The sequence below is a fragment of the Aquarana catesbeiana genome, linkage group LG01 (genome assembly GCF_042186555.1).
Source record: "Aquarana catesbeiana isolate 2022-GZ linkage group LG01, ASM4218655v1, whole genome shotgun sequence".
NCBI lineage: Eukaryota > Metazoa > Chordata > Amphibia > Anura > Ranidae > Aquarana > Aquarana catesbeiana.
Genome location: NC_133324.1, coordinates 656901040 through 656919299, shown reverse-complemented (window position 1 = coordinate 656919299; position 18260 = coordinate 656901040). Strand labels below are relative to the sequence as shown.

Here is an 18260-nt window from a genome sequence, read left to right as displayed (position 1 = left end):
GTAATTATTCAAGCTTATGGTTTAAAGGGAAGGTTCCACCTTTTCAAATCAAAGCACACTCCACCAGGGCTGTTAGTGCTTCATGGGCAGTGCATCACCAAGCCTCCATGGCTCAAATCTGCAAGGCCGCAACTTAGTCTTCAGTCCATACATTCACCAGATTCTATCAGGTGGATGTAAGAAGGCATGAGGCTATCGCCTTTGGATGCAGTGTACTGCAGGCTGCAGTATAGGTCCTCAGGCCTGATGGCACCCTATGTTTGTTTGTGTCTCCCTCCCCTCAGTTGGCATTGCTCTGGGACATCCCACATAGTAACTACTATGGCTCTGTGTCCCGTGATGTATGATTAAGAAAATAGTATTTTTATAACAGCTTACCTGTAAAATCCTTTTCTTTGAAGCACATCACGGGACATCCCCTCTTTTTAAATATACACATGTATTGCTTTGCTACAAAAATGAGGTGCTCCCTGTAGGGGGAGGGGTTCTATAGGGAGTTGAACTTCCTGATTAGGGTGTGCCAGTGTCCATCACCTACAGGTGGCCTATAAAACCCACATAGTAACTACTATGACTCTGTGTCCCGTGATGTACTTCAAAGAAAAGGATTTTACAGGTAAGCGATTATAAAAATCCTATTTTTTTTAAATTCAAATAATGGTTAGCGTTTTTCTACTAAAAATCAAACGCAAACCATATATAACAATTATATGTGGAAAAAAAGTGGCATATTGTACCATACAAAATACACAGACCAATTCCAATAATAATAAAAATATTTTCTCAAAAACCATAAATCATCTCACAAATTATACAAAAATTCCAAAAAATACTCCGTGCAGGCCAGTCAAGTTCCCAAACCCCAAACTCACCCATCCATGTCTTTATGGACCTTGCTTTGTGCACTGGTGCCCAGTCATGTTGGAACAGGAAGGGACCTCCAAACTGTTCCCACAAAGCATTAAATTGTCCAAAATATCTTGGTATGCTGATGCCTTAAGAGTTCCCTTCACTGGTACAAAGGGGCCAAGCCCCTAGTGTGGATGAGCGAGGGGTGCAGGAACTTGACTGGCCTGCACACCTCAACCCAATAGAACATCTTTGGGATGAATTAGAGCAGAGACTGCGAGCCAGGCCTTCTCGTCCACATCAGTGCTTGACCTCACAAATGCGTTTTTGGAAGAATGGTCAAACATTCCCATTGCCTTCCCAGAAGAGTTGAAGCTGTTATAGCTGCAAAGGGTGGGCCAACTCAATATTGAACCCTACAGACTAAGACTGGGATGCTATTACAACCCCCGGCTTCTGCCTCTCCTTCCAGGGCCCCTCTTCTCTTGATCCCCCTCCATTATATCTAGTGTAAACAGCAAAATTCCATACCTTTGAGGTAGAAGGGTGCTTTTCAAGCATTAGTTTATCTGAAAGATCGGCTTGTCCAATTAGCCAATTCGGACAAGAATTTGGGGGGAGAAAAAAAAAAAAAATCTAAATGATAGACATCTTCTGCTTGACTCAATGGTGGGGTAGTGAACAAATGTTAACATGGCTTGGTAAGCCAAGTGAGTGAATTATTACAATAATTATAAAGTATCTTTATTTTTAGCCATGTGACTGTATTTTTCAGATTTTACTAGATGCAGCTGAAAATAACTAACACTTTTTTTAATCTTCAGTTTAGTTTAATGTTCTTTTTAAAAATAAATTACCCAGCTGTTTAAAAAATATAAATTGAAGCTACAGTAGGGTTGCCACCTTTTCTTCAAGCCAAACCCGAACACTTTAGCGGCGCACGGCATGTTTTCTTTTTTTAGGATACACTATAAGATTGTAAAAGTCCTGGGACACTTTTGGGTGCCCCAAGGAGAGTAGTAATGCAGCCCAGTGCGCCGCAGTGAACAGAGAGTATAGCCAAAATCACACCTAGGAGTTCCGGATCGTGATTCCGCCCGCGATTCCAGGAGTCAGGGGTGTGTAACGCACAGTATAGGGCTAAGAAGAGTGCAAAATTCCCTCCGCGAGCAATACTCTGCTCCTCTTTACCCTTTCATCAAAAAGCCCCACTCCCTTTGCTGCAAAAAAAGTCCAGCATTATTCTTTATGCTCACCCTCCACTACCCACCAGCAAAAATTAATTCACCCCCTCCCAGAACAACCCCCCAAAAAAAAAATCTTCTTCCACCTTCTACAGCACAAGTCCCCCTCCACTATCCCCTAAATCGCCAGTCCTAGCACAATCCCCCGTTCTTCCTCATTCCAGCACTTATCCTCACCCTCTCCTATTACAAATCATCTTCTTCCCCTACCAGCACAAACCCCCCCCAATACCCCCAGGGATGCCGACAGGGGGTACCACCAGGCCTCTTGCAGGGGGCCCAAGCACACAGGGGGACCCAGACAGCAGGGGAATCAGAGCAGCAGTGCGGGGGACAATTACAGAGGAGACAAATTGTACAAATCTGTATTGCACACACACACGTCAGAGCGGTCGGCATATCACAGTCTGTGTGCAGTCCAATATCAGCATTCTCCCGATCTACGCTGCTCTGATCACTGGAGGAAGCCAGTATAAAGATAGAGAGAGCCACAGGGAACTCCAGTGACCTGTCAGCCTCTGATGATGGAGGCACGGTTAAGCCTCAAAAACGCTCTGATTGGTCACAGTGTCCCAGGATGACAGGTCACTGGACTTTCCCACGGTTCTTGCTAACCTTGTACCAGTTTCCTCCAGTGATTCAGTGATCAGAGCAGCGTGGATCGGGAGAATGCTAACAGTGGACTTCACACAGACTGTGATAAGCCGATCGCTCTGACATTTGTGAGTGCAATACAGATTTAAAAAAAAAAAAACATTTAACTAAAAGGAAAACGACTTGACCAGTGGCTACCTGGCAACGCTCTCTCCTTTCCAGTTTGTCTCCTCTGCTTCGATCCCCATGTGCAGGGGCCCCCTACAGGAGGCCTGGTGGTACCCCCCCGTCGGCAGCCCCGGAGCCCGGGTCTGAGGCAGAGGGAAACCTGGGCACAGCATTCAAATCCTGGACTGTCCGTTTCAAAACCGGAAAGGTGGCAACCCTAAGCTACAGTCAGCGTCATTCAAGCAAATTCCTGTGAGCACAGGCTGTCTTGGACACACCCCAGTCATGAGACTGACCGGAAAACACCAGGAAATAAGGTATTAATGGACAAAGTTTAAAAGGAACAAGTATAGGAGGTTTTAAAAAAAAAGGAGCCCAGCTTCAAGAATCTTTCTCAGTAGACAGGAAAGTTGCATACCTGATAAAGATCATTTCGTACATTGATAATCTCTTCACATATGACCCCAGACGTTATTTCCAGAAACATCTTAACCAGTGCAGCATGAAGGTGAATAATAGAAAGATGAAGGACACTGCAAACAGAACAAACATTATAGAGATTAAATAAAAAACTGTTGTTTTGGAAACAAAGAAGGTGCCTTGTTGAGTTCTCCTGAAGATGCCAATTTCTTTGTTATCACACTGATTTGCTTGTTACAAACTCAATTCCAAAAAAGTTGGGAAGCTGTGTAAAATCGACATAAAAACAGAATGCAATGATTTGAAAATCTCAGAAAACCATATATGTTATTCACAATAGAAAATAGAAAACCTAGCTAATGTTTAAAATGAGAACATTTTAAGAAAAAAATAAGGTCACTTTGAAATTGATGGGAGCAACACGTCTCAAAAAAGTTGGGACAGGGCAACAAAAAGCTGGCAAAGTAAATGGTACTAATAAGGAAGAGCTAGAAGAACATTTTGCAACTAATCAGTTTAGTTGCCAACAAGTCAGTAACATGATTACTTGCACAATATAATGGTGGAAGATAAGTTTCACTAAAGTCACAAAATACGGTGGCAGAAGAAATAAAGTATAAGCGACACAAGTGGCAAGAAATTAGTGACGGATATTTACTTTATAATTGAAGACCTTTTATTAATATTATATATGGACATGTTTTCTCTTTTCAGACTGTTTTCCAAAAAAAGACAGGATATGTGTATAATTTTATTGTTTGTTACAGGAAACTGCACAACACTGTTTTATATAACTTTGGTTGGCACATGTGGGACCACATAAGGGGTGGGCAACAGTATTTGGCCATATAACTATACGCATATATAGGAGGTACTATAATTATTTGCACACATTTTGATCACTTCATTGGAGATTGTCACAGTTACTAACACTGCAGTGATTGGCTTAGGTTTTGATGGTTTATTTTCTGACTACTGTCTCCTGCTTGTACCTGACCTGACTGTCAGTTACAGACCCAGCTAGCCTGACCTTTGTAACCTGCTACCGACCCGCCAACCAAGTGCCTGCTGACCATCCACCCACCAGCCAAGTGCCTGCTGATCATCCACCCGCCAATCAACTGCCTGCTGTCGTTCACCTGCTTCCAGCAAATGACTACTGATCTTCTGTTAACCATCTTACCAGTCCTGTCGAATGCCAACCTCCATCAGCTGTCCCTGCTGTTTGGCTTGACTCTGTGGACACACCAGCCACCTACCGACACCAACTGCTGGAAGAATTAACACGCACTCATGCCACTCTATGCCCTTTTGCTTCCTGTTAAATATTCAAGAGACCTTGAGCCGGAGGTGTAAAAGAGGCCGCCTTCATCATGTCAGGCTCCACCACCAGGTACATGACAATTTTTTCAGTTTAAACATTTGATTTGTTTTCAATTATGAATAAAATATAGGTGAGATTTGCAAATTATTGCATTCTGTTTTTTTGTAGATTTTACACAGAGTGCCAACTGTTTTGGAACTCGAGTTGTATTTTTGGAGTTAGTGACCCAAAACAAGATCAGGGTAGTGATTTTCTCTTGCTTTCCTAATCTACATAACTGGTCAGTGACTTAGGAACTATTAAAAACCCTATTTACCTTACAGTCACTAGGTTTTGCCCCACAATTCCTACAAATTCTTAGAAACAAATACCAGTCTCCCTCCACAGCACTTTCTATGAAAGGATACAAATCCCAATAGTTCTTTATATCCAGTCTTTCTTGTTCTCTCACTCTCTGGAACCTTTGCACCAGTCATAAACTCAAATCTCCTCGTAACCCATTGGCCCAAATCCTCTGTAACCCAGCTTTCACCCTGGGCCTTGGACCCTGGACCAATAAAGGTCTTGTGAGGACAGCTGACCTGTGCATTATTCTGAAAATCCTGCCATGATCACTCCTGCAAGAAAAGTGTAATATGTCCAACACAAAACTATTCCACTAAAATCAACCTGTTAATTTCCTGAAATTGTTGGGTTCCTAGACATATCTGATTATGATGATGTTATCTGAATATCTCTGCAGAAATCTGAACAGGATGAGGGCCAGATCTTGGGGAGGGGGGCGGGGTAGAGAGCCAGGGTGGGATGTGTCCCCCAGATTTTAGTTGTACCCCCCGGTTTCAAGAGTGCGTCCACTGATCCATGAGCCAGTCTGATGCAGACAGTTGATGTAAGGAGGCACGCTGATGGGGACAATTCATGTAAGGGAGCACTCTGATGGGGATACCTGATGTAAGGGGGCACTCTGTTGGGGGCACCTGATGTAAGAGGGCACACTGATAAGGACCTTGATGTAAGGGGGGTAACTCTGATTGGAACGTGATTTAAAGGAGTACTCATGATGTAAAGAGGGACTCTGATGAGGACTTCTTATGTAAAAGAGGATTCTAATAGGGATGTCTGATATAAGGGGGCACCGGTTCTATTTATTCACCCTAATTTAAAGACGGCCTAAAACGTACTAGTGTTTCCCAGGTCATGACACTATGTAACAGACTGTCAGTGACTCACATACAGTGCTGACATTATGCCCTCTGACTTTTTTTTACTGCACCTCCAGATCAGATAGATTTGGCCCTGATGAGAGGTAACATATGCACAATATACACTTTATTAACGTCAGCATCTAAAATATTGCCCTGTGTGTAAAGATAGGAACAGGGCCTAAGGAACAAGATGGAATTGGCAGAATGGCATAAACTAGCTTTTAAGGTATCCAAGACATTTATAAATACTTTGATTTTCAAGGCAAACTATAAAGGCAGAGCTCAAAATTTCAAGTCCTGAGCTACTAGCCAGGCCTCAAGGGTTATTCATCACCAGTTGCCCCACCCAACCCGCCCCTAAACACGCCCTCATAAATTATCCCATGAAATGACAGTTAAATGTTCTATGCAGAATTAAGTTATAAAAATAAATATTAACAACAACTTTATCCGTGCCCACCAATGCAGCCTGCCTGTGCCCACCAATGCAGCTTGTGCCCACCATGCAGCCTGTGCCCACCAATGCAGCCTACCTGTGCAGGGGAGGAGAGGAGCAGGAGATCTGCCCAGATAATCAGAGCATGGGGAACACAGCGATAACAGCTTTCATTTCAATTGCTGTGTTCCCGTCGCTCAATGTCACATACACCCCCGCCCCCTGGCCGGGGAACTTTGATTGACAGATCGTCCATCCCAGGACTGGATGGGGGATCTGTCCATCAAAGTCCAGGGACCAGGAGGAGGGGCTGTATGTGATAGCGAGCAGCGGGGAACACAGCAATGTGAAATGAAAGCGGTTATCGCTGTGTTCCCTGCGCTCTGATCATCTGGGCAGCTCTCCTTTCTCTTCCCCTCCACAATCGCTGGGAGAAGGACTCCCCCATTCAACCCTGGCTGAAAACGATGCTCGCCCCCCCGCTCCCAGGCAGCCAATAGCTCGCCAGCCCTCAAAATCCACTCACAAAATGTGAGCAGGCGAGTGGAATTTTTGAGGGCTGCTATAAGGTATTGTTAAGATGGTACATGGTTCCATTCCGATTAGACATCTTTGTACCTGATGGCTCACCCAATTGCTTTTGTTAATGCAAATATAATGGTATGGCTAACCAGATATGGTGGATTTGCCTTTATAAAAGATTATAGATTGTAGACTACAATATACAATTTTACATACCGTACTTTCTTACCTAAAAAAAAACATAGCAAGTCCCTCTCTGAAGCACTGATGTTAAAATTAGTAAAAGCTACACTCTCCAGATTATTGATCAATTAAAACTTATTCACAATACTAATGATAGGATTGAGGCTTTCAGGGGTGTTGGGGAACCATATATCATTCAGGTGCATTGGGGGGGATAAGTAGGCAGTCAAGCCTGCAAGATGGACACCCCTTTCCTGACCCCTAACCCATTTCCCCCTTGATCCCACACCCATTCTTCTTTTTAACCCCACCCTTATCTACAGTGGATATAAAAAGTCTACACACCCCTGTTAAAATGTCAGGTTTCTGTGATGTAAAAAAATGAGACAAAGATAAATCATTTTGGAACTTTTTCCACCTTTAATGTGATCTATAAACTGTACAACTCAGTTGAAAAACAAACTGAAATCTTTTTTGGGGGGTGGGGAGAAGAGTAAAAAAAAATAATGTGATTAGATAAGTGTGCACACCCTCTTATAACTGGGGATGTAGCTGTGTTCAGAATTAGGCAATCACATTCAAAAGCATGTTAAATAGGAGTCAGTACACATCTGCAATCATTTAAAGTGCCTCTGATTAACCCCAAATAAAGTTCAGCTGTTCTAGTAGGTCCTTCCTGACATTTTCGCATCTTACAGCAAAAGCCATGGTCTGTAGAGAGCTTTCAAAGTGTCAGAGGGATCTCATTGTTAATAGGTATCAGTCAGGAGAAGGGTACAAAAGATTTCCAAGGCATTAGATATACCATGGAACACAGTGAAGACAGTCATCATCAAGTGGAGAAAATATGGCACAACAGTAGGGATGAGCCGAACACCCCCCCGGTTCGGTTCGCACCAGAACCTGCGAACGGACAGAAAATTTGCACGAACGTTAGACGTCTATGGGACTTGAACATTCGAAATCAAAAGTGCTCATTTTAAAGGCTAATTTGCATGGTATTGTCCTAAAAAGGGTTTGGGGACCCGGGTCCTGCCCCAGGGGACATGTATCAATGCAAAAAAAAAACTTTTAAAAACGGCCGTTTTTTCGGGAGCAGTGATTTTAATGATGCTTAAAGTAAAAAAAAAAGTGAAATATTCCTTTAAATATCGTACCTGGGGGTGTCTATAGTATGCCTGTAAAGTGGCGCGTGTTTCCCGTGTTTAGAACAGTCCCTGCACAAAATGTCATTTTTAAAGGAAAAAAAATCTCATTTAAAACTGCTTGCGGGTTTAATGTAATGTCGGGTCCTGGCAATATGGATGAAAATCAGTGAGACAAACGGCATGGGTACCCCCCAGTCCATTACCAGGTCCTTTGGGTCTTGTATGGATATTAAGGGGAACCCCGCACCCAAATTAAAATAAGGAAAAGTGTGGGGCCACCAGGCCCTATATACTCTGAACAGCAGTATACAGGCGGTGCAAACAAGACAGGGACTGTAGGTTTGTTGTTAAGTAGAATCTGTTTGTAATTCTGAACGGGTACATTTTTAACGTGTTTAGCTCCAGTCAAAAATCTTTTTTAAGCTTTTTGGAAAACATAGGGAAGGGTTATCACCCCTGTGACATTTGTTTTGCTGTCTGTCCTCCTCTTCAGAAGATTTCACCTCACTTTTTGTCCCAATGACAAATGTTTTTTGAAAATTTGGGTTTTTTTGTGGAACAAGGATTGGAAAGCATCAGTGGAAAGGAGAAATGTTTTTCCCATATTAACTCTTACAGGAGAGAATTTCCCTTCCTAGGGGTAGATTTAATCTTACTTCCTGTTGTCTCCTTCCGTTTGCAAGTTGGAGTCGTTTGTAAGTTAGATGTTTGAAAGTAGGGGCCTGCCCTATATACTCAGCAGAAATTTGGGCCTTAGGTGTTGTTGTGGCCACAACACTGTAAGCCCTCACAGGGCCCTGCTGTGAAATATTAGATCAAGAATTGTAATTACATGCCCCTGTTGAACAAGGGAAGAAAATTGGGCCTTTGGTGGTGGTGGTGCTGGTGCCACAACACTAAGTCCTCACTCGCTCTTGGTGAGCGTAGAAATGGGCCCTGCTGTGAAATATTAGATCAAGAATTGTAATTACATGCCCCTGTTGAACAAGGGCAGAAAAATTGGGCCTTTGGTGGTGGTGCTGGTGCCACAACACTGTAAGTCCTCACAGACACTCTAGTTGGAAAGCAGGAACGAGCCCTGCTGCAAAGTATTGCATCAAAAATTGTAATTACACGCCCCTGTTAAACAGGGGCTTAAAAATTGGGACTTAGGCACTGGTGCCACAACACTGCAACCCCTTACAGATACTCTAGTTGGAACGCAGAAACGAGCCCTGCTGCAAAGTATTGCATCAAAAATTGTAATTACACGCCCCTGTTAAACAGGGGCTGAAAAATTGGGCCTTAGGCACTGGTGGTGGCGCCCAGAACCAAAAATGTTCTTACAAGCTATCAGCGTGATCATTGAGGAGGAAGAGGATAATTACTCAGGGATAGTCACTCAGCATCAGCATAGGCAGTCTTTGAAGGGATCTGAGATTTCAAAAAAAATTATTTCGGTTACATCAGCATCAGGTGCTTGGTAGCTAGTGGTGATCCAAGACTGATTCATTTTTATGAAGGTCAGTCGATCGACCGAGTCGGTGGACAGACGCACCCTGTGATCGGTTACAAAGCCTCCAGCAGCACTGAATGTGCGTTCCGAAAGAACGCTGGATGCAGGACAGGCCAGTAGCTCAATTACATACTGTGCAAGCTCTGGCCAGTGATCCATCCTCAAGACCCAGTAACCCAGAGGATTTTCGGTGGGAAAGGTGTCCAAGTCAGATCTTGCCCCTAGGTATTCCTGCACCATGTAAAACAGACGCTGGCGATGGTTGCTGGAACCGATCATACCTTGGGGCTGCGGACCAAAAAATTGTCTGAACGCATCGGCCAGACGGCCACCTTCTCCACCGCTCCTTCTTAGATTGACCGAAGCCTCAGCAACACGTTGTCCAGAAACAGGCGTTTGTAACCTCCCAGTCTCTGGGAACGCGTTGCACAGACCTTTCTGCAAGGCCTCCCGAAGATGTTTCATCCTCTGCTCCCTCTGCGATGGTAAGATAAGGTCCGCAACCTTACCCTTGTAACGTGGATCAAGGAGGGTTGCCAGCCAATATTGGTCCTTCTCCTTGATACCACGAATACGAGGATCCTTACGCAGGCTTTGCAGGATCAGGGAGGCCATGCAGCGTAGGTTTGCTGAGGCATTCGGTCCGGACTCCTCTGGGTCACTAAGGACGACATGGTCCGCAGCCACCTCCTCCCAGCCACGTACAAGTCCATGTGTTTCTTGGGACTGATCCCTTAAAGACTGCTGCTGATGCTGAGTGCCAGGCTCCACCTCCATACTGACACAATCTTCCTCCTCCTCTTCCTGTGTGATCGGCGGGCACGCAGGAACACTGTCTGGATAAAGGGAGCCTTGAGAGCTAAGGAAGTCTTCCTCTTCCTGCCTCTGTTCTGCCTCAAGTGCCCTGTCCATTATTCCATGCAGCGTGTGCTCCAACAGGTGGACAAGGGGGACAGTGTCACTGATGCATGCACTGTCACTGCTCACCATCCTCGTGGCCTCCTCAAATGGTGACAGGACAGTGCATGCATCCCTGATCATGGCCCACTGGCGTGGGGAAAAAAAAACAAGCTCCCCTGACCCTGTCCTGGTGCCATAGTCGCACAGGTACTCATTGATGGCCCTCTGCTGCGTGTGCAGCCGCTGCAGCATGGCCAACGTTGAGTTCCACCTGGTGGGCATGTCACAGATTAGGCAGTTCTTGGGCAGGTTAAACTTCTTTTGGAGGTCCGCCAGCTGAGCACTGGCATTATATGACCGGCGGAAATGCACACAGACTTTCCTGGCCTGCCTCAGGACATCCTGCAAGCCCGGATACCTGCCCAAGAACCGCTGCACCACCAAGTTAAGGACATGAGCCAAACAGGGCACATGGGTCATTTGTCCCTGTCGGAGGGCAGAGAGGAGGTTGGTGTCATTGTCGCAAACCACCATTCCTGCCTTAAGTTGGCGTGGCGTCAACCACCTCTGAACCTGCCCCTGCAGAGCTGACAGAACCTCTGCCCCAGTGTGGCTCCTGTCCCCCAAGCACACCAGCTCAAGCACCGCATGGCATCTTTTGGCCTGCGTACTTGTGTAGCCCCTTGAACGGCTACGGAGCACCGCTGGTTCCGAGGAAAAAGCACAGGAAGAGGCCATGGAGGAAGAAGAGGAGGGGGTGGAGGAGAGAGGTGTGTCACAATCATTAGTAGTGGCATTTTGGAGGGGTGGTGGTGGAACAACCTCCAACACTACTGCACCTTGTCCTGCATCCTTCCCAGCTGCCAGCAGAGTCACCCAATGCGCCATGAAAGTTAGGTAACGTCCCTTCCATGCCTGCTGGACCATGAGTCAGCGGTAATATGCACCTTACCGCTGACCGCCCTGTCCAGCGAGGCATGGACATTGCCTTCCACATGCTGGTAGAGAGCCGGAATCGCCTTCCGTGAGAAAAAGTGGCGTTTGGGTACCTGCCACTGAGGAACCGCACATTCCACAAACTCACGGAAGGGGGCAGAGTCTATCAACTGAAAAGGCAGCAGTTGAAGTGCTAGCAATTTTGCCATGCTAGCATTCAACCGCTGGGCATGTGGATGGCTGGGAGCAAACTTCTTTCGGCGGTGCAGCAGCTGGGGCAGGGAAATTTGCCTGGTACAATCTGATGTCGGTGTACCAAAAGCAGATTGCCCACAAGTACTTGGCTGTGACACACCTAATTCTACACCTTCATTCCTCTCAGTGCAGGTCTCAGAGAGGACTGAAGGTATAGTGGGGTTGGAGATCTCAGCTGATGAGGAGCAAGGAGAGGTCCTCTTTGTTCTTTGGTGTGGGTCTTTTAGATACGCTTGCCAACGAACTGCATGGCAGGTCAACATATGTCTGGTCAAGCATGTGGTACCCAAGCGGGAGATGTTTTGGCCACGCGAGATACACTTGAGACATATGTTGCAAATAGCAGCGGTGCGATCTGATGCACTCGTCTCAAAAAAGGCCCACACCAAAGAACTTTTTGAATAACGCGCAGAGACTGCAGCGCCCTGCACATGTGGAGCTTTGGGGTGTGATGCAGTCAATGTGCTGCCCTTAGGCTGGCCCCTGGAGGGCATCCTGATTCGTTGGTGATGTGCCGCCTCCTCCTCCTCTCTCCTATCAGGCACCCACGTTGAGTCAGTGACCTCATCATCCCCTCCCTCCTCATCACTGCAGCAAACCTGGCAGTATGCTGCAGCAGGGGGAGCATGACTGCCAGATTGCTGTCCTTCTTGGGCACCCCCTCTCTCCGTGCTCATGTTACTGCCTTCATCGAGCTCAGTATCATCATCAGAGCCTTCCAAACGCTGGGCATCCTCCTGGAGCATGTACCCAACACTGTGGTCAAACAGTTCGAGGGACTCCTCAGGAGGACATGGTGGGGCTAGGGAAGGAGTCACTGATGACATTGAGCCGAGGTAAGAGGCCGCTGCTTTGCCAGACAAAGTACCCTGAGCATGGGTGAGAGAGGATGAGGAGGATGAGGACGGCTTGGTCATCCACTCGACCAAGTCTTCTGCATGTTGTGGCTCAACATGGCCAGCTGCCGAAAAAAAGGCCAAGTGTGTCCCACGGCCACGTGCTGATGAGGATGCACCGTCTCCACGACCAGCACTAGACACAGAGCCTGCTTGCCCTCTCTTATTGGCTTGTGACTGTCTGCCTCTCCTTCTTGGCCTTCCAGACATACTAATGGCCTGTAGCTGCACTAAGCTGGGATATATATATATATATATATATATACTGATACTGCAGCTAGCAAAATCAACTGCCTGCCTGTAGTATGAGAACACCACCAACCCTCTACAGGTAGCTTTAGCTGAACACTGTGCAGAGCTCACAAAAAAATAACTTGTAGGTTTAGCTGAACACTGTGAGGAGGACGCACCACACTAACTTGTAGTTTTAGCTGAACACTGTGAGCAGGACGCACTGCACTAACTTGTAGCTTTAGATTAACACTGTGCAGAGGTCTCACTACACTAACTTGTAGTTTTAGCTGAACACTGTGAGCAGGACGCACTACACTAACTTGTAGCTTTAGATGAACACTGTGCAGAGCTCGCAAAAAAATAACTTGTAGCTTTAGATGAACACTGTGCAGAGGTCTCACTACACTAACTTGTAGTTTTAGCTGAACACTGTGAGCAGGACGCACTGCACTAACTTGTAGCTTTAGATGAACACTGTGCAGAGGTCTCACTACACTAACTTGTAGTTTTAGCTGAACACTGTGAGCAGGACGCACTGCACTAACTTGTAGCTTTAGATGAACACTGTGCAGAGGTCTCACTACACTAACTTGTAGCTTTAGATGAACACTGTGCAGAGCTCGCAAAAAAATAACTTGTAGGTTTAGCTGAACACTGTGAGGAGGACGCACCACACTAACATGTAGTTTTAGCTGAACACTGTGAGCAGGACGCACTGCACTAACTTGTAGCTTTAGATGAACACTGTGCAGAGGTATCACTACACTAACTTGTAGTTTTAGCTGAACACTGTGAGCAGGACGCACTGTACTAACTTGTAGCTTTAGATAAACACTGTGCAGAGCTCGCAAAAAAATAACTTGTAGGTTTAGCTGAACACTGTGAGGAGGACGCACCACACTAATGTGTAGTTTTAGCTGAACACTGTGAGCAGGACGCACTGCACTAACTGTAAATAGTCTAGCTGCCTGACTGTGGTACTAATAGGATCAAAAGAACACCAGCAATTTTCTTCAGGTAGCTGTAACAAGACAAGCCTGCCTGTCAGTAAGAAGATAACAGGAACGGATCTAGCTAAACTGAATACAGTGTATATATGCAACACCTGGGATGCATATATATACACAATACACTGTAAGTGCAGCTAACTCACTGATTGTCCTGCCTAATCTATCTAACTCAAATGAAATGACACTGACTCTCTGTCTATCTCTCTTTCAACGCCGGAACACACTACACAGGGCCGCCGTGCAGGCGGCCTTATATAGTGTGAGGCGTGTTCTAAACCCCCTGAGCCATAATTGGCCAAAGCCACCCTGGCTTTGGCCAATTACAGCTCTCTCTACCGACGGCGCTGTGATTGGCCAAGCATGCGGGTCATAGTGCATGCTTGGCCAATCATCAGCCAGCAATGCACTGCGATGCCGCAGTGAATTATGGGCCGTGACGCGCCACACGAATTTGGCGCGAACGGCCCATAACGTTCGGAATTCGACGAACGACCGAACAGCCAATGTTCGAGTCGAACATGGGTTCGACTTGAACACGAAGCTCATCCCTACACAACAGTGACATTACTAAGAACTGGACGTCCCTCCAAAATTGATGAAAAGATGAGACAAAAACTGGTCAGGGAGGCTGCCAAGAGGCCTACAGCGACATTAAAGGAGCTTCAGAAATATCTGGCAAGTACTGGCTGTGTGGTACATGCGATAACAATCTCCCATATTCTTCATACGTCTGGGCTTTGGGGTACAGTGGCAAGACGAAGCCTTTTCTTATGAAGAAAAACATCCAAGTCTGGCTAAATTTTGCAAAAACACATCTGAAGTCTCCCAAAAGCATGTGGGAAAATGTGTTCTGGTCCGATGAAACCAAGGTTGAACTTTTTGGCCATAATTCCTAAAGATATGTTTGGTGCAAAAACAACACTGCACATTACCAAAAGAACACCATACCCACCGTGAAGCAAGGTGGTGGCAGCATCATGCTTTGGGCCTGTTTTTCTTCAGCTGGAACAGGGGCCTTAGTCGAGGTAGAGGGAATTATAAACAGTTCCAAATACTAGTCAATATTGGCACAAAACCTTCAGGCTTCTGCTAGAAAGCTGAACATGAAGAGGAACTTCATCTTTTAGCAACGACCCAAAGCATACATCCAAATCAACAAAGGAATGGTTTCCCCAGAAGAAGATTAAAGTTTTGGAATGGCCCAGCTAGAGCCCAGACTTGAATCCGATTGAAAATCTGTGGGGAGATCTGAAGAGGACTGTATACAGGAAATGTCCTCACAATCTGACAGATTTGGAGCGTTTTTGCAAAGCAGAGTGGGCACATATTGGCAAGTCAAGATGTGTCATGCTGACTCATACCCAAAAAGACTGCTGTAATAAAATCAAAAGGTGCTTCAACAAAGTATTAGTTTAAGGGTGTACAAACTTATGCAAACATATTATTTTATTTATTTTATTACTTTACTTGGAGGGGACGTCCAGTTCTTGGTAATGTACAGAAAACAAATCGAGTTCTGAAGCGCTAAAACTGGCAGTCATTAGAAACTTTTGTCATGTCATAACAATTATGCAAGGAATAGCTAGACACCAGTGCAGCTGCAAACTTCTGGAAGAAAAGTAGACAACAAAAATAAACAAAAATGCAGCGCTCAATGGGACCAGTAGTAAAGAACTATTGCTGATGGTATAATCAATAAAGTTCATTTATTGGATACATGCTGAGATTTGAAATTAAAAACAACTGTCAATGAAAAAATTAGATGATAAAGTTATTAGACTTCATAAGCACAACTCGTTATCATGGTTGAAGCAATCCGAAAATTAGTATATACGATACCACCATGACTTCCAGATGACAAGGGGTTAATGTCAGCAAGTGTGCTCCAAGCTCCGTTCCTAATTGTCAGACCCAATGGCTCAATGGGAGCTTGGAGCACACTTGTTGACATTAACCCCTTGTCATCTGGACGTCATGGTGGTATCGTATATACTAACTTTCGGATTACTTCAACCATGATAATGAGTTGTGCTTATGAAGTCTAATAACTTTATCATCTCATTTTTTCACTGACAGTTGTTTTTACTTTCAAATCTCAGCATGCGTCCAATAAATAAACTTTATTGATTATACCATCAGCAATAGTTCTTTACTACTGGTCCCATTGAGCGCTGCATTTTTGTTTAGTTCTTGGTAATGTCACTGTTGTGCCATATTTTCTCCACTTGATGATGACTGTCTTCACTGTGTTCCATGGTTTATCTAATGCCCTGGAAATTCTTTTGTACCCTTCTCCTGACTGATACCTTTTAACAGCGAGATCCCTCTGATGCTTTGACAGCTCTCTGCGGACCATGGCTTTTGCTGTAGGATGCGACTAAGAAAATGTCAGGAAAGACCTACTAGAACAGCTGAACTTTATTTGGGGTTAATCAGAGGCACTTTAAATGATGGCAATTGTGTATTGACTCCTATTTAACATGCGTTTGAATGTGATTGCTTAATTCTGAACACAGCTACATCCCCAGTTATAAGAGGGTGTACACACTTAAGCAACCAGATTATTTTATATTTTTAGTTTTTCTCGTCTCCCCACCCAAAGATTTCATTTTGGAAAAAGTTCTGCAATGATTTATCTTTGTCTCATTTTTTCATATATGACAGAAACCTGACATTTTAACAGGGGTGTGCAGACTTTTTATATCCACTGTATACATCCAGTGTGTTTCAACACCTTATAATTCTCTCCTTTCTATAATTTCCTCTCAACATAAATTATGTGGCATAATAGAATTCTCTAGATCATCCATGTAAGGGCAAGGGCAATTGGCTTCTGAAACTCATTAATGACCAGCCATCTTATATATAAATTTGACTGTTGAGACACAAAGAATATGTACATTTTTTTATGTGAAGATTTTAACTGCCATCCTGTTTTCATTTAGACTGGGAATAACAGAGAATGTAAACATGTTTTCCTTTATGTGAAATAATAATTTTATTAGGAAAGATTATAAAAAAATTAACAGAAAAGAAACTATTAAAAACAGAGTCCGCAAAACAGCCAGGTAACTAGCATTTCCAGAAAGATGAACGCAGCGGCAGCTTACTTATTTCTCTCATAACAGATTCACATCTGTAACTTGATGTCATGCCAGTAACACACTGGATGTCAAGCAAAACTAAGGTCTATAAAGCTATTTCACTTAACATAAAGTATTACGTAAAACCAAAGGTGGCTAAAAACAAACACAAAAAGAATAGAAGAAAGAAAAACAGGCAAAAAAAAATTAAATTCTTACTTATCCCCATTTTCATCTTGAGCTGCAGCTAGGTGGCGCTGTACTGCCAGTAACATTCTTACATCTCCTGTCACAGCATAGTCAAAAAGGGAGTCAGCATGGTGCTTAGCAACTTGCATGGCCTTCTCCAGGAAGTGGCAACCTGCGATTAATGAGAGTAACATAACTGTAATGCAGTAAAGATTGTGAAAGTTACATAAGGGACAGCATTTGCTTTACTATCTATGCTGTGATTTTAATGTGATGTAATATGTATACAATGTCTCTTAGATTGTAATTATGATAATGAGCTGGCCCTATGATTCCTACTGTATTAAATTTTTATTGTAATTGTACTGTCTGCCCTTATGTTGTAAAGCTCTGCGCAAACTGTTGGTGCTATATAAATCCTGTATAATAATAATAATGGCAGCTGCTACAACCTCTTCTTTGTCTTGGTCACAAAATATTGAAATACGGTCTGTGAGGCTGGATTCACACTATTGCATATTTGATGCGGGTTCCTCGCATCCAATTCGTATAGCATGAGATTGTGACTGGCTCTCTATGGAGCCAGTTCACACATCTCTGCAGCGACTCTGGTGAGAATTGCATAGGAGCCCTGTGCGTCTTTTGGTCCATTTCAGGTCCAAATTCAGCCCAAAATGCGGGCTGTAATCAGACCTGGAATGGTGAATGGAGATGCATGGGACTCCTGCTGTGAGCAGCTGCGATCTCTAGTGTGAACCCAGCCTAAAACTAGCAAGGATAAGACCTTTGTGAAAGGCGGGAACATAGTAACATTGAAAAATACCAATTACTGCAAATTTGTTTTTTGTCCGACTGCCGGTGGTGGTGGTGGGGGGGTCATACTGTGGCCAGTGGGCGCACCAGCGGGCATAAACAATGCACCATCATTGGTTATAATGGAAGGCCCCATTGTTGGTATCAGTGGGAGAAATAGTGCTATTGATGGTGTCAGTGGGGGGAATGGTGTCCCACCATTGGTGTCAGTTAATGGAATAGTGCGCCAAGGGTGAGATAAAGGCAAGTCTCTCTAAAGACTTGATGTGCCAGAAATGCATTCCACTCCTAGTGGACAACACACAGCATTTTGTGGAATGAGCAGGTTAGCCATGCCCAGTTTTATTTTAAATTTT

General features: G+C 44.5%; 1 protein-coding gene across 5 annotated transcripts in view; it reads right to left on the bottom strand.

The window, feature by feature from the left end:
* Nucleotides 1–18260, bottom strand: part of NFKB1 (nuclear factor kappa B subunit 1) — a 214741-nt gene that overhangs the window by 54840 nt on the left and 141641 nt on the right. For all 5 annotated transcript variants that reach the window (XM_073601654.1, XM_073601638.1, XM_073601643.1 and 2 more), the window contains 2 exons: nt 17122–17263; nt 3274–3388 (listed from right to left, as the gene is read on the bottom strand). In XM_073601654.1, coding sequence (XP_073457755.1) covers nt 3274–3388; nt 17122–17263 — 257 coding nt within the window. The remainder of the gene's footprint in view (nt 1–3273; nt 3389–17121; nt 17264–18260) is intronic.